We start from the raw sequence: 26,476 nt of genomic DNA, 5'->3' as shown, positions 1-26,476 counted from the left end.
TGTCTCCAGCAGAATCAATGATACATTTCCTTCTTAATTTGTCTTCATGTTTGACCTTTTCTTATTTTTAAAACCAGAAAAGCAACTATTTGTTATCACAGCTGAAAAGAATATAAAGGTTTCTGGTATAAAATTAAACACTGACAGTCCCTTCCAGGGCTTTTCAATTCACTGGTTACTCTCCTATTTATAGCAGAAGACAAGTGAGAAGGACCAGTGAAATACCACAGGGCAAGAGGGACACTTCACTGCAGAACATCCTTGCCTGGAGGAAGCTCAGCTGTCCAAAAGTGGGGCCAGGATGTGCTGGGGTGGTCCCAGGGGACAAGCCCCTGTGCCTTCCACTCATGCAAACCAGAGCACAGGTAGCCAAGAACTAGGAAGTGAAGAACAGTTTGGGATAAAAGGCTACATCTGGAAATACAGTGCTAAATTTCTGCATTAAAAATGACAAGGTCAAAGATCAAAGCTGCTCCTTCTTCTATTAACAGCATTTTGTGACAACCACAACACATATTCAATGTAGAAAATGCTGTTTAAAGAAAATTCTCTATTAAAGAACTATTTTTCTAGCTATCCAACAGAGACAATAATGAAAATTATTTCTAAGACAAAAAAAATCTCAACCACCAAGTCTAAAATTAATTAAATACTTTCCAAATGATAAGTTTATTGTTATACACCACTAAAATTTGCTTTTCCTTTCAGAGTATTTTTACAACCACACATCTGAAAGTATAATGTTGTGTTTTCCTCTGGGGTTGATGGTTTGCTGTCAAACAGGGTAAATGAGATGGGTCTGCAGAGAGATCAAACTGAACTAAGGCATTTTCCTTCCTCTGGGAGAGCTGATCTCTGTACTTTTAGCTTAAAGTGCACAGTCCAGAACTTTGCAATTCTGTCCTGAACTCATGTTCTTGAGGCTTCCAGACTTGCATGTGAGGAGCCGGGAGGTTTGGCAGAGCTGGACCTTAGAGGAGTTCCCAGCCCTGCAGTGGGCACACTGACATCCTTGGGGCTCCCAGACCCTTGGCAGTCCCCTGGAAATGCTGTTCCTAACCTCAGAGACCTCGAGCTTTGACCAGCTGACGAGTCTCATTACAAAAGCACCTTGTGCCATGTCACAGCTTGCAGTTTCCTAATTATTTCCTCCAGGACTCTGGTTATTTGCAATGTGCTTGGGAGGCAAAGCTCAGTGTGACACAGTCACAGCCACAGCTTCACCCTGTCATGCAGAAGAGCCTGTGCCACACCAGGCTGCATCAGTGTCTTACAGCTGGGCTTGCTGGTTTTCCTACTGGTGCCTTATCTTATGAAGCTGACAACCTGACATTTATATTTATTGAATAATATGTATAATCACACAACTGCCTCCTCCTCTACAGCCTCCCCAAGTCCATCCTGTGTTCTGAGAGCAAGATACAATCAGGAAGAAAAAAAAAAAAAAAGGATGGAAATCACAGTAAGTGATACTGTATTGTTAAGATTTCAGAACTGTGAAGGAGAAAAGATTTATTGCTCCTTTCCATGAAAAGACAGATCTTATCAGAAAACACTGACAACAACAGCTCTATTCATGAACAAAAACCCGGTTTTGCTGGTGTTATTTATTTGCACTGCAGTAACACCAAGGTGCAAAACTCAGAGAAAAGTATCAGATGCTGAACACATAAGCAAACAGTCCTAAGGGAATTCCTGCTTAACCTGAGATGACAGAAAACAGATAACATAAAGTACAAAGGAAAAAAGGAGCAGCAAAAGAATGAAAAGTACGCAAGAAAGCAAAAGTCAGAACACCTGCTTAGCAATAATATAAGCAGTGAGTTACCACTGCTATTCACACCTCTGACAGCCTGCTTTATCTCCTTCCACTCACTATCCCTCCCTCTCACCCTTCGCAGGGTGATGCTCAGTGTGGGGCTCTGTTACCACACAAGGCATGAAGCCACTGAGAAATCAGAGCTGATGTCACATTAGTGAGACACTTTTAAGAGTGTTAAAGTATTTAGTTCCAAAAAGAATTAAAATTTGAAATGAACTTTGTTCATACAAAGACATTAATTACTGCTGCCTTTTCTCACCTGAGGATGGAACCCTCCATGAACACATCTTTCTGTTGCTTTGCAGCATTACTGAGTTCAGCCAGCTATAAGACTGTTTATTTCATATTCCCACTTTGTGTCTACTAGATTTACTGCACTCATTTTAAATTAAAACATGGGATTTCTAAGTTGGTTTATTTAAGGTTGTCATCACCAAGGGAATTAACCTCTCACTTCAGCAGTTCTTGTATGTTTGAAACAACACTTTGGTGTTGTTTCCCTTTGCAGTGGTTGCATTAAGGCACGCAATCAGCAGAGATACCTTTCTGTATTTAAAATACCAGTGTGCTTTTCATCCTGCAACTGACACAAAGGTGAGGCTCCTATCTGACCTCTGTGGATGTCCTATTGTTCTTAGAAGGAATATGGACTTTACATTTTCCCCATGGATTTGCCCTAAGTTTGAGATTCTACCACTCTATACCCAACACCCTCCAGAATAATCATTACTGACTGTCCCACCTCAACTGCTCCCAGCAATGGAAAATCAATATCACAGCAGGACAAAAGAGATTTATGGGGTTTTGCAAACCAGGAGAAGGATAAAGGTTAAAAAAGACAAGTAAAGAAAATGCAAGCCTGATTTGAAGCAATAAAAAACCAAACAAACTAGAGATAAATGATGTACTCTGGACAGCTAATGAAGCTGTGGGACTGCACAGTCAAACTGCAGCAAACACAGAAGGTCTGGGATTTCAAGTAAGCAAACATAATAGTGTAAAATGGTCTAAAATCCTGAATAGAGCTATGCAGAAATTGGATGATGTAGATGTTATGAGCACTCTGGAGAAGCAGGAGTCATCTACTAATGAGTAGTGAGAGTGTACAAAGACAATGACCAACTTTAGTTCTGAGCCAGTGTGGAGGTGAATTTGGCCTCTTCACAGTTATTAGTTTAGTGATGTAATAACCACACAGACATTAAGCAAATACACCATGGTATTTATAGCATTTTTACAGATGAAAAAAAAAAGTTTAATGAGTAAAATGTTTTCAGTAATTGCCTAAAGCAACCTAATAGGGCTTTATGTTTAATATTTTCTATTCCCTACACATTTAAAAACTGCCATTCAGTATCACCTACATGGCAGAAATAACCATCCCAAGACAGCTATCACAAGTGGAAGCAACTTCCACAGTTTTAGTACAAGGTCATCCAATAAAGCTGGCTTCAAGCTTTGCTTTCCATCTGGAAAGCCAGCAGTATCAGGCACTGGCAGATTTCCCACAGACTGTGTTTCATGATGACAGTGGATGCTGTTTTATAAGAATTCCATGCCTTTCCATAGGAACAGGCAGTAACTGTTGGTGACATGATCTCACCTTTACTAATAATATTTACTGGGTCCCAACAGGCATTTTAAAATGCATGAATTTTGCACAACAAATGACTTTGAAGTTCAGTTTTGATCTGCTCTGTATCACATAGAAGTCTGAGGGTTTGCTGCCTCTCCCTGTCAGCTAAACTGAGCTAACACATGCATCATCCATTTTTACAACCATGTCTTTCAGCACAGTAGATTTCCATGCCCCAGCAATCCTAAACTGCTTCTGAAGCCAAACACATCCACAGCAGCAACACATTAAAGGTGTGACACAGAGGATGCTGCCCAAGCAGCTCTCAGTTTCTGGGTCTGTTATCTCACCAGGAAGGAAAAAAAAAAAAAAGGAAGTGGGACAGGAGCATTAGAAAGGAAGAGAGTGTGCATGTTCTGAAGTGGTGTGTTTGCTTTCCTCAACAGCACAGACAGATTGAACATTCACAGCTTGACCCAAAACTCTTTTTATACAGAATGTTTTAAGAAAGGAGCTGAGAGAAGCCTGAGAAGCGAAGGAGGGGAATGCTGGCAGGCTGTAACTGATGCTTTTCTGTACATATTTTCTCCTTCATATCTATATATGCTGAGCTCTCAGCTATTCTAAAAACAAACCAAGAAGAGCTGGAGATAGCACATGATGGCTTCAAGGTATGTTTTCATTTCCTGGGCTGGTTGGAGACAGTCACAACAGCTCCTGGCATAATTTTATGAAATTTCATAGTATCAGTATCATTGAAGGAGAGATGCTACAAACAACCACAATTCCTACATAACCTGGACATGTCCTGAGGAAGTCGATCCTGGGCACCAAGCAAGGCAGGGTCTTGAGATAAAAATAGGATTTGATAATGTAATTACAGACCAAATCACAGTGCATCTGCTCTGTTGTGACCGAGGTTGCCTGAGCTAAAATATGATTGTACAATATAAATTGTGGCATTACCTAATTGAGGAAGGCTTGATTTTATAATCTGAAAATTGTCTCATAAACTTCAGGTAATTCTTCATAGCAAGCAGGTATTCATCTAGAAGTGATGTGGATTTCCTGGGTATGAAGAGTACAGCTGCTTTCAGCTGCTCTCTTTTTTTTTTTTTTCTCAAGGAGGAAACAAAAATAAGGAGCAAAGCAAAGGACACATTTTCAAAGGTCGATACCTGACTTGCAATTGGCACAATGGTTTGGGAAACATGACCTGTTAGTCCATTGCTTCAGCTCATTTTGCTTTCTTTATTTCTTTGTATTGATAAAAAGAAAACCAAGAACTATCAGAAAACTGGCCTCTTATAAAGTATACACTACAGGATGAATCATTTCACTGTAATATTTAGCAAAAGAGTTCATCTGCTTTCCTTGCTTTTCAAATCAAAAAATTTCAGGGAACAGGCTAAGAATAAGCTGTTACACATCTAATTGTATTGAGTTTCATGCAGCAGAATTAAAAAAACTGTGCTTTTTAATAAAAATTATTACAAATTTGAAAATCAGAGATGTCAGAGTTTCTGTAGTGTATATTTTTGCTTCATTTCAGAGTTCCAGAAAGTCATACTGTTTAAATGTATCTTTGTGTGACAACACTTCGTCTTTAAATGCTTTAGTTTTTAATTACTGAAATGAGGTCTTACATTATGTTTACTGCACCAGTAAGGAATTGCCACTTCTCTCTGCAAGGCAGAGGAGAAAGAGTGTACAAAGGACTGCAAAGTAGTACAAAAGGGTGAAAAATCACATGTATTGAAACTGTACAGATATTTATGGTCTTCACTTAAAATTTTTTGCTGTTTCATTTTTAAACAGGGTAAAACCTGTTTCCACTGCTCTCACAGATGGTCTTTTCTCTATTTTGGGGAAGTTGTTTTTTTTTTTTTAATACAGTGATAGGCAGACTACAGAAATATCTGTGCTTGTCTGAGAGTGAATCCTTGGTCTGTCACTAAAAACCAGTATGGGCTGCACTGTGGGACTGGGCACAGCACATCATTTGTGGGCTGCTGTAGAGAGGCAATGAAATTACAGCAAGTTCATAAAGATATCTTCTGAATTTTAAAATAATTTTGATGGGTACTAGTACATGTCCACCAGTCTGTGGGTCCCCTCCAAGCCAAGCTGTTCTGTGATTCCATGGAATGCCAAGGACACCCTCTTGCAGAGTTTGTGTCGTGTGAAGAGACAGGTGCTGTACAAACCACAGCTGCCACAAACAGCATTGCCTTTCTGAGGATCCCATACATCAGCAGGAACCGTTTTCCCTTGGTCACACACAGAAGTGTGAAAAATGCAAACCAGCTCCATGTCCACTGAGCATCTAGACCTTGCTAGGGTTCTTTTCCAGCTGGATTTTTTGGGACATTTTAATGGCTGATAAACTAACCTAGAGCAGTTCTCTGCCTAATGTCCTTATTTCATGGCTACCACATTTGCATCTTCTTCAAGGAAAATAGTAAATTCAATTAGCAGCCTTAGAGCACATTCCTTCCATGGATTAAACCTGACAGAGGAAGAGCTTGCTGTGGTTTCCATCAGCAGCAGGCCTAGCTTGCAGTGTTTTGTTTTCTTATTCTTGAGTGAGTATTTTTAAACCCAGGGAAGAGCTGTGGCACCTGCTGGTGTGTGCAGGCAGAGCTGACAGGCTGTGAATGCCTGTGACAGAGGGACCATGGGCACCCTGAGGGCTGGGGACACTGAGCACAGCTTCAGAGCACTGCTTTCTTTAAGCACAGCTACAGCCCACTTTTCCTGTTGTAGGATTTGGCTACATGTGAATAAAAAGATCAGTCAGACAGACAGCGAGAAGAAAGAACCATTACTTCAAAAAATGTAGCTGAAAATGTGAGCTGTGCCTGGATGTGCAAGTGCTACAGAATCGTTTCATTGTGTTCATGCTTTCATAAGAACTATAAAAAAATACCAATTTAACCCAAGAGAATTTATATTCTGTTGCTAACAGCATGAAAGGCAAAGAAGGGAATACAAACATACCACACAGTTTCTCTAATGCTATGTGTGTGTTTTATCCTTTTGCTCTAATTAAAGGAAAAGCAAAAGCAAATGCAAGAGCTAAAGAGATGTGGTTCTCATTAAAGCTGGTCTGGCACTCTGTGCTCTGAGTGTAGGTGTAGAGCTGCTCGTTAGCAGTGTTCAAAGCTGAGTCTGCCTTACACCTGGCTGAGGAGGCTCAGCTTCATGTTGTTGGTTGTATAGGTCATTCCCAGGGGAATCTAGTCCTGTCAGAAGAAATCAGTTACTAAAATTCATGACCTACATACAGACTTCTGGTCTTTGGATATTGGCAATTAATTACTTCAGAAATCAAAAGAAAAAAAGAAATATGGCTACATATAAAGTCTTCCACAATATGTCTATGAATTAGAGTTTATGTAATTTGCTTAGTGAAACAGAAACAAAACTTGGACCACTGAGGTGACCATGACTTGTGCTGTTAATCTCGGCAATAGGTCATTAAAATGCATTTATCATTAAAAGATATTTGTCAATGAAGACAAATGTAGCCAAGCCCTTCTATCAGCATAAACTACCCAGCATGAGAGGCAGTAAAGCACAGGTGCTGCTGCATTTCTTGGGTGTCACTACCAACATGCTTCTCTCTGGCCATTTCATTCAGTGGCATTCACAAACTGAATTTAACTGCCTCAAGGATTAATGAGCAGAGTCAGAATACTCTGCCACACAGCAGGGTGTTGCCCTGATTTTTAGAAGTGTTAAGTTTTCTTTTATAGTTCTTTTGAAAGTTTTAAAGTTCTCATAAAACTTCTTTAGCCTTCTGATAATGTTTACATATTTATACTAGAGTTCTCACGCACTGTTCATGTAAATAATGATTGTTTTACATTCTTCTTTGTAGGAGGAGAGAATTGATGGACTGTTGATTTGACCAGTGTGGTTGGAGAGGTGGTAATTCCATCCTCCAATCCATGGTCACCTTCTGAATTCTATAAATATCAGATGCTCGAATAAAACTTGTGCTTTTTCTCTTTTAAACTTACCAAGCTTCTGTGTACTCATTCATGTCCAATAGTGACAGCAGGGAGCAGCTGGGCTAGAAAGCTGTGTGAATATCCCTGGAAAAGTGGTCATTAGGTCTGCTGCAGCTGAAGGAATGAGAGGGTCTGTGGCTGTGGCTCTCCATGGCTTAGAAAAGACAGAAACTGGGGCCACCTCTGTCACCTGTCTGCTCTGCCAGGACCTTGGGCCAAGCCTCCTGGATGCTGGGAAGAGCTTTCCTGCCTGTGCCAGGGAGAGGCTGGGAGTGCTCCTGGGCAGCTCTAGGCAGTGTGTGAGGATGAGATCTATCCCAGGAGGAGAACAGTTGCACAGTGTGAACACCAGTTCTGTTCCCTTTTCAATAAGCAAGCTCTCCTGTGTTAAATCCCTTACTCAAACACCTGCCAGGCCATACAGAGTAAAGAGTGTGAGCATGGGGGAAATGAAAAGAACAGACTGGATACCAGAACAAACAGAACAATCACTCTCATTCACTGGGGCAGTTTACTTCAGTGGTTTGTTTGATATAGAAAATGTCAAGAGAAGTGCAGAGTTCAATGATGAGGCTTCGTCCAGATTAAATTTATGTACAAACCAATAACCAAGTAGTGACTTGACCACCAGGAGCAGGAGTGACAAAACCTTTCTTGTTCACTTTATTTGTACCACAAAGGCATTACTAAAGGTCAGTGCCACTATTACCAGCCCTTATTCCAAAGGTGTCTAAGCAGTGATTCTGGGCAGAAGTCTTCTGGGATAACACTCAAAGGCAGTCTGTGCTGTTTGCAGAGGGGTGAGGCTTCCAGCTTCTGGCAATGCAAGTCAGGGCACTAAAATTAACCTCCAGTGTAAGGGTCAAAGGACCAGTCCCCTGTACTTTAACATGAGCAGAAAGCCAGTGAGTTTTTTCAGGCTACTGAAGCTTCATTAATGTCAAGGGTCTGAGCTCAGCAGGTTTTAGAGCTACTGAAGTTCTTGGCCTGTCAGCAAAGGCATTTGTTTCTGACCTCAGATACTCACAGACTGAGGACACTTCAAGACAATACACTTCTTAGGAATAAGTTCTGATCTTGTAAATTTGATGATTTAGGAATATTAACCCTATTGCCTTCACCATCAGAATTGGATTAATATTCACAAACCTTCGGTGAGGCTCCTATGCCTGACCTTTTTTGGCAGTTTTGAAAATCCCTCTTGGAATACTGCCATTTAATTTGATATATCAGAAAGTGTTTTGTGTTCATAACTAAATGGCTTCCATTTAACAAATGTCAAATCTTGGCTGCTATTAGTGCAGAACACAGTGTGTTCTCATGTGACATGAACTAAGACCACTAATGAAGTAGGAATAAAGCCTGAACTAGGTTAGACTGGGAAGCTTCAAATCCCCTACCTGTTGATATTTTGTTCAGACAAATATCCTTGCCACAAAGGACTGAAATCAGGTAGGAAAAGATGCTGCATAGACACATACTTTGCTAAAGTTTCCTTTTGAAAGTAAGAGGTCTGTTTTATGTATTCTGCAAATCGTGCTGAATAAAAAAAAAATGTGCTGAATGAAAAAGCGGCAATTTCCTTTGCAACTACAAAAATCATTTCCCAAAGGCATTTTGTAAGTGCTCACCTATCTGGGATGCTCTTTATCTTTCTCCCTTTTAAAATGTCAAGCAGATAAAAGTCTTCTAAATACCATTCTTTCCTATTTTGATTAATTTTGCATAGTGTTTTCCCAGAAGGACTGATACTTACATAAACCTGAGTTCTGATTCTCTTCTGACTAAGACTTCCCGAAGTCTCTGGATCTTTGCCATCTCAAGCTCAATTTCCTCAGGCATCATTGTTGTTTCAGCCATTGAAATGATGTCAAGTTGATCTGTGTGTGGAAGCAGAGAAAATGAATTAAGCCAGTCAGACTGCCTTAATGGTGTTTTTCAGGAATGTAAATTAAATCACAGAGCTACCTAACTATGGAGTAATTAATTCAAGCAGTAAAAAATATTCTAGCTAAGTGCTGTGCTGACTGGTTTCTCTATTGTTTTGCTTATTACTTGCAATGTAAGAGTTTAGAAGTGAAACACTCCCTAAGCCAAAGTGACAATTATTTTGTTAGGCAGGCTCAATCATCCCTCTGAGGAATCCCAACCCCGTCCACAGCCACAGCCACCATTCCTTAACTGATATCACCACAAACTGACTGCTACAAAACCCTCTCAGAGCAATTATTTGCATCTCTGGAGAGTTCTACCTTGGTGCAGCCAACATAAACCCATGAATGTTCCCCACCTTTAACCCCTCTAACTCTCCATGCTGCTCCACCCTGGGAGCTAAAGGCCAGCCCCACCAAGAGGAGCCAAGGATGGGATCAGAAATGATGCAGGACCTCATCCTGCAAGGGGCTGGGTGGCTCTCACAAGGGCATCAAATGGGTTGAGGAGACAAAAAACATTTTGCAGCAATAACCTGGCAGCTGGTAAGGCCAGGGTGCTTCTGTGATTATTTCTCCATAATTGATGTATTACCTCTGTAACCCAGAGAGAAACAGGGCTATGGACTGTGCTCCCTGAACGTAAAGCAACCAATTTATATAAGATGGGTTTGGGAAAAGAGCTGCTTGGCCTCTGGAAAACCCCATTCCAAGGGTTCATCATACTTGGCCTTCGTGTTAAACAAGAATTTAGACACTGAAAAATAGGTTGGCTGCATATCTTGGTACCCAAATGGAGAGCTATTCCTGAAAAAAGGCCTGTTTCAGCTGTATTGATTTGAAAAGGGGAAAATAGAGAGGTCAAAACATACTCAGCATAATTATGCAGAAAACTGTAGACAAAAAGCATCAGAAAATAAGCTGTTCAATTAATTAAGAGGAGACAAATTCTGAAGTCCCTCATGACACACTAAGCACAGCTGAGAAGAATTTCTGACAAAAACTTGGAGTAGGAATGAAACTATAAAATCTCAGCAAACAGCCCCTGTATGAGCTTAGTTCATGGCTCTCCCAAAATGGAGGCAAAGGAAAAACATTCTATACTATATAAACAAAAGATATTTCCCTTGCATTTAAAAACAGATAAAATATTTTTTTAAGTTATCCCGCTAGTATTATCTGCAAGTTTTGACTTCCTTTCTTAATGAAGAAAGTGGGGCTACAAATATTTTAAAATCACTTTTTTTTTCCCAAGACAATAGAATCTTGAAGGAAAAAAAGTGAGACAGATTTTGAAATGTCTGTCATGAGAGAACAGCCATATTTCAGTAGTTGTTTTTAAACTCAAATTGCAAAACTGGTCTGTAAAGTAAGGCTGTCTTGTGTGTCTGAACACACAAATGCTGCCTGTACAAGATGGATTTCCCTATTAGAAATCATTGTGTTTGTTGGAGTATATTTAGTTGATGTGTAGCCTAAATGTCATGAGGTTCTCACAGGCCCACCTCTCATTTTCACTGCTTGCCAGAAATATAAGCAGGAGATGGGAAGTTATTCTGATGCTACCATGAATTAAAGCCAGTAATACTGGTAAATAGGAATATAAACCATAAATAAATTACACATACATATTATAAAATTAGCTCTCAAGAGCTCAGAAAACAGAATTTTAAAAAGTAACTCATTTACTTGCACTCTGCAGCTCGAGCTGTAAGTGCCCTGGTGTCACTCCTCATGTGAGGTCAGCCTCCACCCTGTGATTTCAACAATTCAAGAACAAACAAGCTTTATGCCCCAGGGATGTGCTTAAACCAGCACAGGAATCAGTGTGACAGGCAGAAATCTGCTCTGACCCTTGCAGAACAGTCAGAGATTCTCCTTCACATCCCACTCAACGTGTGCTTGAACCAGAGAAAATATTTTTGAAAGCGATCCAAAATTCTGTAGTGTTTCCAAAAGAAACAAAAATGCAAGCAAGGCAGCAGAAGTTTGAAAGTGGAGGGAAATAAATACAGAAAGCATCAGATATTAGTTCACAGCTTGTCTGCAAGCTCAGAGATGTGGCTGCACCACTGGAATGGAGCAGAGGTGTGAGGACACCTGGAGCAGCCAGGTCAGGATTGCCAGCCCAGCCCTCCTCACACACCACCAGCCTCTGGCTCTCAGTTTCTCTTCGTGGATAACTGGCCCACCTGGCAGCAGCTGTGCTGAAGGATAACTAATTATTTTTCATGAAATGGTTTGAGCTCCTGGGATGTGAACCACAGGGGGAGATTATGTTAATGTTATTGAGCCTTTAAGTAAAGCTCTAACTCTGTCCCAGTGAGCAATGACACCTCTAGTGCTCTGAGACATGATTCAGAACAGCTTCACACAGAAGTTTCTCAGATTTTTAAAAAAGAAAGAATGAACATTTCATTTTATTTAAAGCAGGTATGCAGTAGTCAACTATTTTTTAGCATATATTGAGCCTTTTCCTGGTAACGAGACACAATTCATAAAGCAAAAGTGGAGACAACACTGAGATGAGTCCCAGCCAGTGGCAGGATGAAACTGTTTTGTCTGTTCTGCAATCTCCAGGATAATTTTCAGTGACAAAAAAAAAACAAGTAAAATTATATTACTGTATGCACAAAGATATTAGCACAAAAATAATTACAATAGGGAAATAAAATTATCAAGCTATTACACATAGTGAGAGGGGCTGAAAAGGTAAACCTGAAGTTATTTATGCATAACTTTGTTTCAATTTAAACACAGACTGGTAGAGTTAAACTGGGTATGATCACACTTCATCCTCAATGTGCCAGCCAGAAATAGAACAGTAGCCAGCTGTATTTAAAAGCAACAAAAAAAAACAAATTGCCTATTAAGTCAATAAGTGGAAAGAAAACTTTAAAAGAAGCCTGAATTGACAATGAGAAATGGGAGAACCCTTACACCTGGTGTCAATAGTTTCAGAGCAATTGGTAAGGGATGCTGTGATTAATTACCAGCAAAGATCCTGCTGCTGTCACTGGTGCCACACGGGTGGTGGCCCCGGGACAGGCTCCCTGTGCTCTGCAGCCAGTAGTGCTTTAATTGGCATTTGGGGCTGTTTTTATCACTGTAAAGCAGGGCAGGAGAAGGTGAGGTCTGGCAGTGACACAAAGGGTCCCAAATCTCTGCTGTTGGAACCAAGGGATGTCATTGTCACTGTGCTGAGCTCCGGGAACAGCTCAGGCACTGGCAGGGGAGCTGCAGCCGGGCAGGAACGCGCAGGGAGGAGCTGCAAGGGTGGGACACACAGCAAGTGCAGGGTCTGCTCCATCAGGGCCTTCTGGATCCTCTTCTTTATGGCTCTGCTGCTGTTGGAAACCCAGTCACACCTTCCAGAGCCACCTCAGTCACTCAGCAGGAGGTGAGCTCCAGCACAGGGCAGGGGTAATGGCCCAGCTCTCCATCACTTCTCTTCTTCATCTTTGACATGGGTGAGCCATCCTAAATGAGACTCTGTTTGTTCAACCCATGGCTGCTGAGAGCTCCTCAAAGGATGGTGGCACAGACCAGCTTCTCTGATGTGGAAACTACTCAGCAGCAAACCTGCTCTTCAGCCCACCCAATAATGGTGCTCCAGTTAAAAATTATTGTAAGTCATTGCTCTGGACTGGACTGAAATTGAGCAGTTTGAGGCCTGCTTCTACTCCCTTAAATTGTCCAATAATAAGCTAATCCTTGATAAGAAAATGTTAATGGAAAAGTTTTGCTCCAAATCTGGGTCAGAACTTTTGGGGTTTTTTCAACGAATTCAGTGCAATTCTCAAGCTAATCCTTTTTTGCTGAAGTATATTAAGTGCTAATAGAGCAGAGTGCAGCAAGCAAACTCTTAATGCTCCTTCACATATCAAAATCGACTCTCAACACCACAATTAGTTGATGAGACAAAGCAGAAGTAAGCAGGAGGCACAGGTCAGAAATGGATGAAGAGAGAACCAGCTAGTGCCACTTAAAAACAGCATGCTTGGTGGAAATTGAAATAGTTGCATAATGCAGAAAAATTAATTTGTTATAGTTAAAATATTCCAGATAAAAACATGTTCATGTGAAAAGAATCAGATTATTCCTGTAGTTGGTCACTAACATGTCACCTGGAGGCATGAATGGCTAGCCTTGCACTATACCTTCTGTTGTTGCCTCAGAGTTGATTTTTTTTTCTGTTTGATTTAATCCTTCTGGTGCAGGATGCAGCGGCCAATAACTAACCTGTATATGAAAAACTACATTTAATTCCTTATTTCTAATCTAGCCTGCTGCAGCATTCTATTACTGTGAATCCTAACAATTACTAAATTTGGCATGTGTGTGGCACATTGTATTTATTCAATGCTTTATGATGGAATTACCATATAAATACAATATAAACAGCTGCAATGTGTTTTGATTCTGGATTGCCTGAGAGGCTGCAGTCTTGTGCAATTTAAAATGGGTAGACTGGAGGAAAGGGAAAAAAGGGGCAGTACCAGGGTGGCAGTGAGCTGGTTGTTGTGGCAGTCAGCACATCCCACACTTCTGCTGCTTTCACTCCCTGCCTCACTTGGTTTGGACATTGGCAGCAGTCTGGCTTTGGGAAACATCCCAGGAATGTCCTCATCCTGCTGCAGAACACAGCTCACTGTCCATTTCAGGGGTCTTTCAGAAATGCTGTAATCTCCTCTTTTCCCTCAAGGCAATCTCTTCCCTCTGCTTGTCAATTTGTTCTCCTATTTCTTCTCTAGCACCAAGAACAGGTGGGTGATGGCACCAAATTCAGTAAATTTGGGATGCTGCTGGTTCATCAGGCCTCAATGAGCAGCAAATAGGCTGCACTGAGGCAGCAGCAGCACGAATACCTGGTGAGTTTTAACACCCTGGAAAAGCAATCTCCAAAGACAATAGGAGTGTGCAGAGGCTGTTACTGGAGGAGCAAAGAGCTAATGTGCTACTCCACTCTCAGTCAGATGTGCAGAAGTTCACAGAATTCAGAATCACTTTCTTCCACTGCTGTCAATGGCACTGAATGCTGGAGAAAACACAGCTGAATTTTGCTTCTAGCAGGAAGCTGATTTTTTTCTTCTTCTTCTTATTGTGCCTGTTATAATTTTTGAATCCTTATTGATACTTCTCCATGAATGGAGCAACACATTTAAATTTTGGGATCTCTAGCACGTAGAGCCATGAACTGCACTTTGGGCTGACACAAGGAGCACAGCTCCTTCACAGGTGGCCAGATGTGCTTTGTCCCTGCAAGCAGTGGTAGCCAAAACTTTCTGACAAAACTGTGTCTGCTGGAAAATGCCAGAGAAGTGGCATTCAGAGTATTTGGGGGATAACACATTGGATTCAGTACATTTCAAAAAGCATCCCTCTGTGCAAAGACCCTTGTTCCCTTTCAGTGCATGAGGATCCAGAACAGCCTTGCACTTTTGGAAGTGTTAAATTTCAAAAAAAAATCAGAAGTTTCAACTGCAATGCAGCCCCCAGACGCACAGGAGGTAACCTTAGAGCCCTTAGAGATATTGGCTTAAACCAGGCATCAAAGCTTCAACTATTTTTGCCAGACAGCAGGGCACCCAGAAATCCCAAAGGTGTTTTTTTCACATGCTCCATGTCTCAGCACAAATCTCTGGGCTGGCTGAGTCCCCTTACAGCTTGGCTTTGCACCAAGCAGCTGTGAAAGCTGGCAGCTCTAGGGATCCTCTTTGGCAGGAAGGGTCCAGAGGTGCCTCCTGAAAGCTGATTGAACACCAGGATCTCTGGGAGTGTCATGGTCATCAAATATCCCTGCTTGACAACTGTCATTTGGAGAAGGAGAAAAAGAAGTGGGGCATTTATCTGATTCTTGGGGAATTGTGGTGCATCTTTGCTTCCAGCAAACCTGAAGCACAGAGCACTGGCCACCTCAGCCCTGTACTGTGCTGTGTGAAGATCATTTATGTTCTGGGACAAACTGCTGGACTCCAGCAGTCCCTTGCATCTGCTCCATTCTGCAGCTCCTCAGGCAAGAGATCAGAATTTCATGTCTGTAGAGAGACATATATGATTAATTTTTTTCTCTATTCATCCACCTCTGCTCATTCAAAACCCACCACAGACCATTCTGTTTGCCATATAATTTCCTCCCCTAGAACTGTTGAATCATCTGCTGTGACTGGTGATGGCTCTGTCCATCAGCCAGCTGTGGTCTGGGTGTAACAGCACAATTATAACATTGGGATTTATTTTGTCCAGGTCATGAATACTTTTTTATTCTTTAAGTGTCACAGATTTACAGCCTAGACATCTTCAGACATAAGTTTCTACTTCAAAAGTATTTTGCTTACACTCTAACATGTGACATCATTTTAAAATTAGGTGAGCAGAGAATATAAAAAGCACTGTGTGCAATTGCTACTGCACTTCCAGAATCACTACCCTGTCTGTTCCATATCTAAGAGCCTCTGGTTATAAAAAGATTCTTTTAGTTGCTTATCCTGTATGTTCTTGTTCTTATCTCCAAGCTTTGACCTTTTATTTTTTATTATTTACCTTTGCAAGAAAGCCTGTTGGCAGCAGTCTATTCTTTCTCATTTCAGCCTTTTGTATACCTGGTCTCACTGAGATTTCTCTTGAAATACAAATGCCAGATTCACAGTGTTAAATGTTAACTCCTTCCTCTAACTCTGAAAGTCTTTTTGGTTCCTGTGGTATTATATTCAAAGGCGTGCACACAATGTCACATGTGATGGAAGTGCCTGCAGTTGCCCACTGCCCAAATAAGATTCTCAGCTGCTTTCCATCTTTTTGGCTGTACTTCTGTAGAACCAGTTGCATTGCACTGAATACAGCTGGTTTAAAAACTGAACCTGAAAGAGATCCTGCTTTGAGTTTTCTCACTGAACTACATATCCCCCAGCAGCAATAGACAGTCAGTGGTAAAAGTGATTGCTAATTAAGGATGGTCTTCAGTACTTTGCTAGCCAAAAGTTTTACAGTTAAATGATGGTTCCAACTTTCTAATTTAGGGACAATTTTCTGCCCTTGCTCCCTATTTAAATATATATCAGCACAAATCCATAATGATAAGACCTATAAAGATCTTACCACTTAAAAAAAAAAAAAAAAACATCAATTAAAGTCTTGTTTGTTATCCTGTAAAATTCATAAGCAGTAATTATTCTTGGTTTTGTTTTTTGTCAGTTTATGACAGTTTCAGTTTGCTAAGTGCGTAATTATGCAACCCTTTAATCTTACACTTCCCCCAGGAAAAAGATGTCTCTAGTCTTAAGGAACTGCTCTGTGCATTGAAAGTCTCATCTTGGTTGTAATGATATCCTGAAAAAAACAGCTCATCTGGCAATAGTTGTTCATCCTGCCCTGACAATGAGATCCTGTGAATCATCACCAGGCTGGAGTTCTTGTAAAAATTTAATGTCATACACAGGTCTCAATGTGATATTTAGACTTAATGAACCTCAAAATCTATACTGCTATCCTATATTTGGACTATAAATTCCACTTGTTCTACCTTGCACTTCAGATTTCAGATTTCAGCACTCTCCTGACTTCTGAAGCTGTCAGCCTTGTGGTGTTCACCTGCTTGTGGTGATGGAGACAGGTCCTGTGAACAAGCTCAGCTGTTGTGTATCTGCAGGCACAGCAGGGAGGACTCAGGGAGCAGAGAAGATTCATTTGACTGTTATCTGGGGCTTCACTCATTAAGGTGGGATTTAGCTGTTTGAGGTCCAGTCAGACACTCCCTGCAGTCAGACACTGCCCCTGCAAAGACTGCAGACTCTCTCCATGCAGGAAGTCATAAGGATCCATCCTGTCAAATTAAAACATCCCTTCACCAGTGCTCCATCTCTGCTTTTATGTCCCTCCCTCTGGATCTAAGGGTGCTTGTGTGTGAAAGGAACTGACCCAGTACAGTGGGACAATTTGCTCCTTAATTATCTGTAACTAGAGTCAGTTCTAGCTGTAAATCTGTGTTTGACTTGGTGCTGGTTTGTAGCAATATCAGTATGATTTTCATGGCGGTGTTCTCCACTACTGGGAGTTCTGCTAGCTTTCTCTATTTTTATAGGGCTTTGATTTGTGACTCACAATACTCTGGATACTCTGGGAGGACTTTTTCTCAGTAGTACCCTCTCTTGCAGTAGTTTAAGAGCTAATACAAAACCATATTTACAGATCAGGAAACAGGATTTCACTACTCACAGCAATAAATGACCAAGAAGTCAGAACTTAATATTGAACTAAAGTTTCTTTGGAAAGATAAGAAAAAAGCAACTTCTTATTAAAATCTTTGCATAAACAATGAATAAAAGCCCCAGGCCTGATTTGTCATAAATACAGATATTGTATTATGACAATACATAATATTGTCATAAATACAGATTTTATTAGTAGAATAGAAATTTGCAGGATGTAAATAAATTCAGGATATGCAGAAGGATGTCCACTGAGATAAATTACCTAATGGCACTTACAGGTTGGATCTTGAAAACCCTTAGGGGCTTTGACACTCCAATTACAGGGCTCAACCTTGCTACTTTGAAGTCGATTCCAAGACTCTGTCTGGGCAATTTGCATGCCCCAGCCAATTTCCATTCCCTCAGTGATAACAAGGTTGCACACATCTCTTCAGCTGGTTAGAGGGCAAACGCATAAAAATGAGGAAAACATAACCATGAAAACAGCAAAGGGAGTTGGAATTAATACCTCTTTATAAAAACCTTTTTAAACTCAAGTCCTATCAAATTAACAATCCCCAGACACATTATTCATGGATTCACACACAATTCTCCACTCAGCTGAAACCAAATCCTCTGTATTAATATCAGCTGCATCTCTGCAGTTTTCAAATATCCAGATTCTAAATTTGGCAGATTTAACTTTTATTTCCTTATGGTGGCTGTGATAAGGTCACACCAGCTCATGCCTTCAGCTGCAAGCTGGCCTGCAAATGGCTCAGTAGCCAGCCCAGGATCATCTCAGTATAGTCCTTTCACACATTAGAACAAATATCGAGCAGCAAGCACAGTGTGTCTGTGCTGGTGCCTCAGAAATCCTGACAGAGTGCAAAAAGGATTTGCTCACATACAGAAATTTTTCAGAGCAATTCCAGCACACTGGAAGGGCATTGTCACCCTTGATTTGTGCCACCATTTCAGAGCCCAGCTTTCAGTGCCTGAACTGAGCCACAAACTCTCTCCAAGACAACTTCAGTCCATTTGCAAAATAGCCTGTGGTATCTCATCCAACCATTTCTGTTGTGCATAAAGAAGGATTAAGTGGGTTTGAGTGGGATTTAAAGAAAAGCTGTCCACATAATTAGGTCTGCAGAGAATTATGACAGACTTCACAAAGTACTATAATTGAATTGTGCAAGAACAGTTTCCAGACTTCCTACTGTTATTTCCAATTTTAAATAAACTCTAGTTTGGGTAGCAGTACCACATTCCTTGTTGCCAGATGCTCTGACAACAGCACTTCTTACACATTTGGCTGGTGACTACAGGTGAGGTGTGAAAGCAATTTCCCCCAGACCACTTTGCATGTCAGTCTGGAACTAAGCAACCTAATTTGTCTTGCTGTAACAGAAATAGGAGAGTGGCATTTTCCCACCTCTCTCTAGGAGATGTACCACTGTGTATTGCAGCAGGGATTCTCCTACTGACCTAACCAGATGGAAGGGTGCCCTCATTATCCCAGCAGGACTAAAACCAGAAACTTCCCCTAATGTTCTGTTCTTCTGGTTTCTCACTCTTCTCTCTGCCCCTACACACGATAAACAAATAAATAAATCTCTGCATGTGAGACAAATTAGCTGATTTCTCAAGATACTGTTTCATATACCACATATCACAGACTTAGAGAAGATTTTCTTAATTACATACCCAGTCTAGAATGTGTTCCATTTAAAATGCTGCCCAGAGAAATTCTCAGTACCAAGGCAATATGTGACCTCATACCTCATATATGAACTCACTCTGGTTTGAAAAAATCAATACAAACACAAATACTTGGTGCAAAGTTTGAGGTCTCCTCTATGAGAAGTCACCTTTCTAACAAGGCAGGTGTTAGAAAAGGGAATTTTTTTTCATCTGAGCCACAAATTTCATCTCAGTGCACCTCCACATTACAAAATGTGAGATTAAGATTTTTGACATATGCTGAACATACACTTCACCAAGAATTAGCCACCACAAACCCAACAGATCAGAATCCTGTGTTTCTTAAGTTGAAATCCCCTATTTATGAATTAAATATAAGCCTAAGAAGAACTAGAAACAAATTCATCTTTCAGTGAAATATTGGGATGCCACCAGCATGAAATCTGTTGGTTTTTAAAATGAATGAAGCTAAATTGCTTCCTTTTCCCTTCTTCTTTCCCCCTCAGGTAACCTTTCCTATTTGATTCTCTCGCTTTACAATGAGATTTTCCTATTTCATTAGATGTTTATCTCCCCTGTTGCTATATGAGAACTTGCAACCAGCAAAGAAAATAATATTGGCTCTATTCAGGAAGTGTTATCAGACAGAATGAATAGACAAAACACACTCACTATAACCTGTCTCAGACCACTCTTCATACAGTAAATTCTACAGGATTAAATAATGAATTCATCTTTTGGTTGCAGTTTTAAGTTCTGTGTACTAATTCTTACATTTAATGGGAAATTATCTGTAAAAAGGAAAATATAAGCTCCATTTAATTATTTCCTCAGAACTCATTATGTAAAGTTAATGACCTTCTGGATTAAGTAAGTCTTTTGTGATGAATCTCATTTTTACAAACCTTTATCTGAATTGATTATCTTTGACCTAATTTGTGTTGGTGCAGATGGGGTATAAAACAATGCTCAAGTACTGCTATAAACAGTTCCTGCTATTTTATTTGCATCTGTTTGCACATTTTTCAGTTCGTTTACAATATTGATTCATTTAGAAAGATACAAATCTCAAAACAGCCATCTCTCATGCTGCCTATTTCTTTATTTGACTCACCAGCAAACACCCATTTATCCTAACCAGCATCTGATAATGCTCTGGGTAAGCCCAGAAAAATGTCATTGCTAGCCAGTCTTCTTGGACAGCACACAAAAATCTCCCCACTGTTATCAGGGGAGGACATTCCACAGGACCTAGAAACTGATGAGAATCCTGATCATTTGTTCTAGCAGTCAGAAAAATGGTTTCTAGCTTGGATATTTTGCCTTTCGACCATTCCAGAAAGAGGAAACCTGGGAAAATTATTAAAAGGATATTCCATGAGATGGGATCCTGTTTCCTGCTCCTTGTATATTTTACTCCACTGCAAAGGGCAGTGGATGACCTCCTTATAAACACACAGATTATTGACTTCTCAGAAGTGTCTCTTCTCCCTGTGCAGAGTGAATGCAAACATGCTACAAGGACAATATTTCCTTTGCTGTAAATACTATATATGTGGAGGACTCACAGGAGACAGTTTTTTCTTGCTTGCAACACAGTGCTGTAACACCTTCCCAGCATGAAAACAGTGACATCAGATTTACTCTGTTGTGGCTAACCACATATTTTCAAAACAATAAATTTAAGTGCTATGATTTTCTCCACTACAAGAATACTTTTACAAAGATATTTTATATTCAGACTATTCTACATAAAAGGTAAACTCCATAAAAAAAAAAAACCTACTGAGCTCACATCAGCTACTATGAAATGACTGCAACTAAATAAAACTAGAAAGATGCTTGAAAAAATGCTTTGCCTGGCTAAGAGTGATGTTGGAAGAGCTCTTGTACATGTTCTTTGTTTCTGATAGGGAATTATCCTGAAATTTCAGCTCCCTTGCAGGATATCTCTGCTGAACAGGCAGGACTTGGACCACACAAGCTGAGGATGCTTTTTATGCATTAGGTGTGGTGTGTCCAGCCTCAGATCCCTGCATGCACAAACCCTGGAGCAGGAGAGCTGTGGTTTGAGCCACAGCTGTACTTTTTTCTCTGAATGAACATAGCAGCTGAGGCAGAAAGCTGCAGTAAAGACAGGAGGAATCAAGGGGAGGGATGAATTCAGCTCAGTCATTCATTCTAGCGCACCTGTGCCAGTATGTCAAAGACAAGACTGAAAAAAAAAAGTGGAAAATGCTGCTGGAGCCAGTGCAAGAGCTGGCACCCATCCTGATCAGGGAGTATATGGAAATAGTTTCATAACATGTAAATCTTGAAATAGGCCTTAATATTCCCCTCCTCCCCAAATGACTGTCCTAGTACCACTGTTACATCCCTCTTGAATACTTTTTTCATTTTATCAACAAAGAAATAGAAGGACCACACTGGTCACTGGCTGCCTGCAGGTACCTCAGTGCCTCTCACACCACAAGCTCCATTGTCATTTGTCCTCCCTCCAGTGCCTCAGAGGCAGAGAAAATAACAGCCAGAAATCAAACTGCATTAGCTACCTCTTTCTAGAGGTCTGATTTGTGAGAACAGGCACTAGCTTTCCTAGTAGCTCTCCAATTATTTAAAGACAATGCAAAAGAGTCAGGAGCTGCAAATCCCAGAGTACCCAGCTCTTGGTAGCTGCTCATTAATACTTTCACACAGGGTGGGGGGTGTGCAGGACAGAGGAACAGACCAAGTGCTCAAAAGAACATTTTATTTTTCAAAATAAACCTGTGTGAGACAAAAACTTGCTTGACATTTAAATAAACCATGATGCTGACAATGCAGCTGCTATTGGATTTCCATACTCCTTTCACCTTTTCCCATGATGCTATGAATTGAAAATACAACCTTGTGCACTTTAAACAGCAGTTTGTCCTTCAGAGAACGAGGAGAACATACAGCTGTGTGCAGCCTGGCGGGGAACTTTGCACAGGGGATGTGATCTGACAGCTCTTTCTATGAAAAAATGGATCCAAAGCAGGACACAAAAATGAGGGAAAATTGCCTTTGAAGGTCGACCCAGAAGCCCTCATTGTCAGTTTTATTCAGTGGCACTGGGTTAGAGCTTTATCTGTGAGGAGCTATTTCAGTCTGGCACAGGAAAGCTGCCAGGAGTCAGGAAGGCTCTGGAAGGGGTTTCTGTGCCCAGCCCTGCATGGGGCTCAGCACTACCAGGAGGCTCTAAATAGAAACTGGAACAGTTCCTTGCTGTGGTAGGGACCTTCCCTCGTGTGGAGCTCCTCTGAAATCATCGCACATTCCCATCTGCAGCAAGACTGAGTTGAAGCCAGCCACACTCCAAGGAAAGCAATTCATGCTACAGCACTTCATTTTATGTCATGGTGATTTAAAAAGTAGTATTAGGGAACACATATTACTTGTTCATTTACTTCTGTCATTTTGCTCAGTGGTCAAAGGAAACAGCCCGTGGATTTCCATTTTATTCCTCACCAGAGTCAGATTCTGATCCTGTAATACTAACAAAAAGCTTCAGCATTTATGTTTCAAATGCTGTAACAGTGCCAGCTACAGCTAATGTACAGGGATTTAAAACTTATTTAGTTTGTTATTTTTTAAAGACTTTTTCTATCTTCATTAATTTTTTTTTAAATTCCAAAACCCAAAGTCAACAAAATGTTCACTCTCAAAGAGTCCTGTAAAACCTTTTTAGGAATAAATATATGAGCATCAGTTGATAAAGAGCAGCATATGTTCAAGTCAAATAATAGTAAAATGGCCACTGCCATTTCAAGATTTCATACCTTCAGGACATTCTCCTATGAAATTATCTGACTGCATACCAGAGAGCTTGTTTCTCTGTCTCTCCCCTCTCTGTGATGTGATTGTCTGATAACACAGTTTTCTAACAGTGTTCTAAACATCTTACCAGCAGCTGGTAGGTAATTTTAGGTAACCTTAAAACCACTGGGTAATTATTATAGACATACGAGTCCAATCCAGTAAAGACCAAAACTGATTCTGGTATAAAGAACTCCTCAGACATCAAAGAAACTGGTTCACATAACAGATTCCCACTCCAGCAAGTAAATAAATGTTGAGAAAATGCTCCTCGGAAGCCAAGGATAAAAAGGTGTTTCTCATTTGATGGGACAAGTAATTTCTCAGAGGAATGAATGTTGCTATTCTTAAGGCCATGGGCATACAATGTGTACAGTCTGAGAGCAGAGTGGGAGGTCAGGCAGCAGAGAATCATACTGGGATCTTGTTCTTCAGTGTATGAGGCACACAGTATCTGCAGGGAGCCACAGGCAAAAGCTGTGTCCTTTCTTAAAGATCAAATAGCCAGAGCCAGAAAAGCCAAAACCATCTGGTTCTTTCTCACTGAAATCTGAGGTGAAACAGCACAGGGCTCTTCAACTCACACAAATGATGACAGCTGGCAAAAAAATGTTTTGTGTTTGCCTTTTGTCTGTGGATGTGGAGTCATTCTCTAGCAAGCTCTGTTTTCACCAAGTAAATTGCTTTTGCATGCTGACTTTCGATTCACTTTTCTTTAAATACACTAATATTTTCTTCCTCACAACTGGCACTGGGCAGCTACGAATTTGAGCTGATTGAGGTCTCAGAGGCAAAGAAATTAAGGCAATTCAAGCAGAGCTTATCTATATCTGAAACAAATTGATAGCTGGCTGTCACATTCTCTTTGCATACCAGAAAGAAAGAAATTTCATAACCACAGGATGTTTCACCCCTTGCCAAGGCAGAGTCAAATGGATCTTGATTTTACTGGCTTTCAAATCACCACGGCTTGGCCTTCACTATCACATCCCACACCCTGTCTGTGCCACAGACAACATCAGCCTGAAGGAAAATGTGTGCCCCAGAAGCTGCCAACCTGTAGGAACTTCAATCCCCTCCCAGGCATGGTGCCCAGAGGAAGCTGTATGGGAATCCATGGTAGAGGATGAGAGGAGAGAAAGCACAGATTGGATAAGGAAGGTGGGGACACAAATGCATAACTGAATTTCTGTGACTTTCTCTTGTGTGAAAAAGGATAACTTAAGCAGCAGCTGCTCGCTGTAGGGGCTCCAATGTATTTCCTAATGATTCACTGCTCAGACAGGGAGATTGAAGTGCCATTACCCTGCCAGTGCAAATGGTTCTCCAGGGAGCAAATGCTCATCCCTGCTTGCCACAGGGACAAGTGAGGGCAGAGAGACCAAACCCATGGGGCAGCATGACACAGATTCCCAGGAGAGTCCTCATGGAAGTGACACAGCCCCCAGATTCCCTCCCCAGAGTTTTCTGAGGAGAATCAAGGTGAACAGAGCTCTAGGAGATGAAGGCACAGAGCCTGGTCCAGTTTTGCTTTTACTGAAATCAGTGAGGAAATTTCCATTGATGTCAATGGAGTCAGCACTGTGTTTTCTATTTTCAACCAAGAAAGTGTCAATCAGGCTTCTCCATCCTTTCCCAGGGAGGACAGGTCATTGTCCTGCTCTTTTGGCTTCAACACCATTATTCTAAAATTCCCTTTGGCCTCCTGGACTGAAAGGACATAAGTGGTAGGAATGACTGTTGATTCCTTTCTTGGTTTGAGTTGTTTTCTACAAAAGATGAACAAAACTGTTAAATCACTTTATAGTGAGATATTTTGTTCTAATTTTACCAGTATATGAGAAAACCCAAATGTGGGTGTAAAAAAATTACTAAAAACCCTAATCAATGAAGGTTTGAGTGGTGGAAGGATTCAGGGCAGTAAAACAATCCTTAAACACTGCTGATATTCTTACAATGACAAATTACCTCTTGCATTTTGGTAGTGTTTGCAGTCATTAGGCTCTTGCATTGAGCAGTCATTGAGTGTCACTGGAAATCATTCATCCTCATTCAGTAACAAACTCTCTTAAAAATATTTTCTCAGATATTTTGCCCTTTATGAGCTGACAAAATGTTGATAATTCATGTTTCATTGTTGATCCTGAAGGGCAACTAGCATAATTTATCCAAGGGTGCTCCTCCTGATTTCTCATAGTTTGCCCTCCAAGCGTACATTTTTCATCTCTGACTTTTGAATCCATTTATACTGTGCCTTTTAAGTAGGTAGACAGCAGAACATGTTTCATGGAAATAAATCAGCATTATTTATTGTCTCTGGGTCTCTTTTATTAAGTAAGATTTCTATAAAAATGGAACATATTTGGCTACAGAAGAAAAGCCCTCTGGGAATAAGGACTAAGGAGTGCTGAGTTCCAAACTTTCTTGTGCTCAGTAACTACAAGAAAACTCTAGAAACTTCACCCAGAATACACAGCACTTTGCAGTGCATGCCCAATCCCAAATGTAAGTTTTGATTCCTGTTTTATAACGCACCCTTGAGGCAGACATACACACACTCTCACAAGTGGTTTCTCTGATGAAAACACACCATGCAACTAAGACATCAGTTATCAAACACAGCAAAAAAAAATTACACAGACTGAGTCCATAATCCCACAGGCTACCAACAGCAAGGATGATTTGTGTAGTTCAAAGTGTCCTACTTTCTAAATCTAACACATTTTTTCTGTAAAATATGTTTAAAGGAAATGAGAAAATTCATGAGCAACAGTTTCAAATATGACACTTTAGGTTCATCTATTACTTTTTCAGCAATTATTGTTGACACTGGTTTGCCTATAAACACTGCATTACATATTAAGTGTTCATTTTCTGCTTGGCACACATAGTTGGGCACAGAGTTTTGGAAGCCATTAACCCTCAGATTTACGAGTGTCTCAGGTGAGAGAAAAGTCTTTGCTGAGACACGTGAGTAGATGTGCAGCAGTAAGACCTTGATCAATAATAACCACCATGTTTTTGCAAAATAGCCCCTATCCAGAATTACACAGAACGGGTGAGGTCGGTAGGGAGCACAGAGGCTCATCTCTCATTCCCTGCTCAGGCAGGGTCATTCCAGAGCACACAGCACAGGATTGTGTCCAGAGGGCTCTGGAATATCTCCAGCGAGGGAGACTCCACAGCCTCTCTGGACAATCTGCCCCAGGGCTCGGTCACTCACAGGGAAGAAGTTCTTCCTCGTGTTCAGGTGGAGCTTCCTGGGCATCAGTTCCTGCCCGTTCCTGCTGTGCCATTGCTGGGCCCCAGGGAGCAGAGCCCGGGCCCTGCTCTGAGCCCTCCCTGCTCACACTGACACACACTGCTGAGGTCTCCTCTCAGCCATCTCCTCTGGAGCCTGA

At 40.9% G+C, this 26,476-nt stretch overlaps 1 protein-coding gene across 3 annotated transcripts in view; it reads right to left on the bottom strand.

The window, feature by feature from the left end:
- Positions 1 to 26,476, bottom strand: part of BMERB1 (bMERB domain containing 1) — a 57,239-nt gene that overhangs the window by 12,208 nt on the left and 18,555 nt on the right. For all 3 annotated transcript variants that reach the window (XM_053992278.1, XM_053992274.1, XM_053992276.1), the window contains exon 2: positions 9,171 to 9,294. In XM_053992278.1, the coding sequence (XP_053848253.1) occupies positions 9,171 to 9,294 (124 nt within the window). The remainder of the gene's footprint in view (positions 1 to 9,170; positions 9,295 to 26,476) is intronic.

Source organism: Vidua macroura, chromosome 16 (assembly GCF_024509145.1).
Source record: "Vidua macroura isolate BioBank_ID:100142 chromosome 16, ASM2450914v1, whole genome shotgun sequence".
Classification (NCBI taxonomy): domain Eukaryota; kingdom Metazoa; phylum Chordata; class Aves; order Passeriformes; family Viduidae; genus Vidua; species Vidua macroura.
Note: the sequence above shows the minus strand (reverse complement) of the source record. Positions and strands in the feature narration are given on the sequence as shown.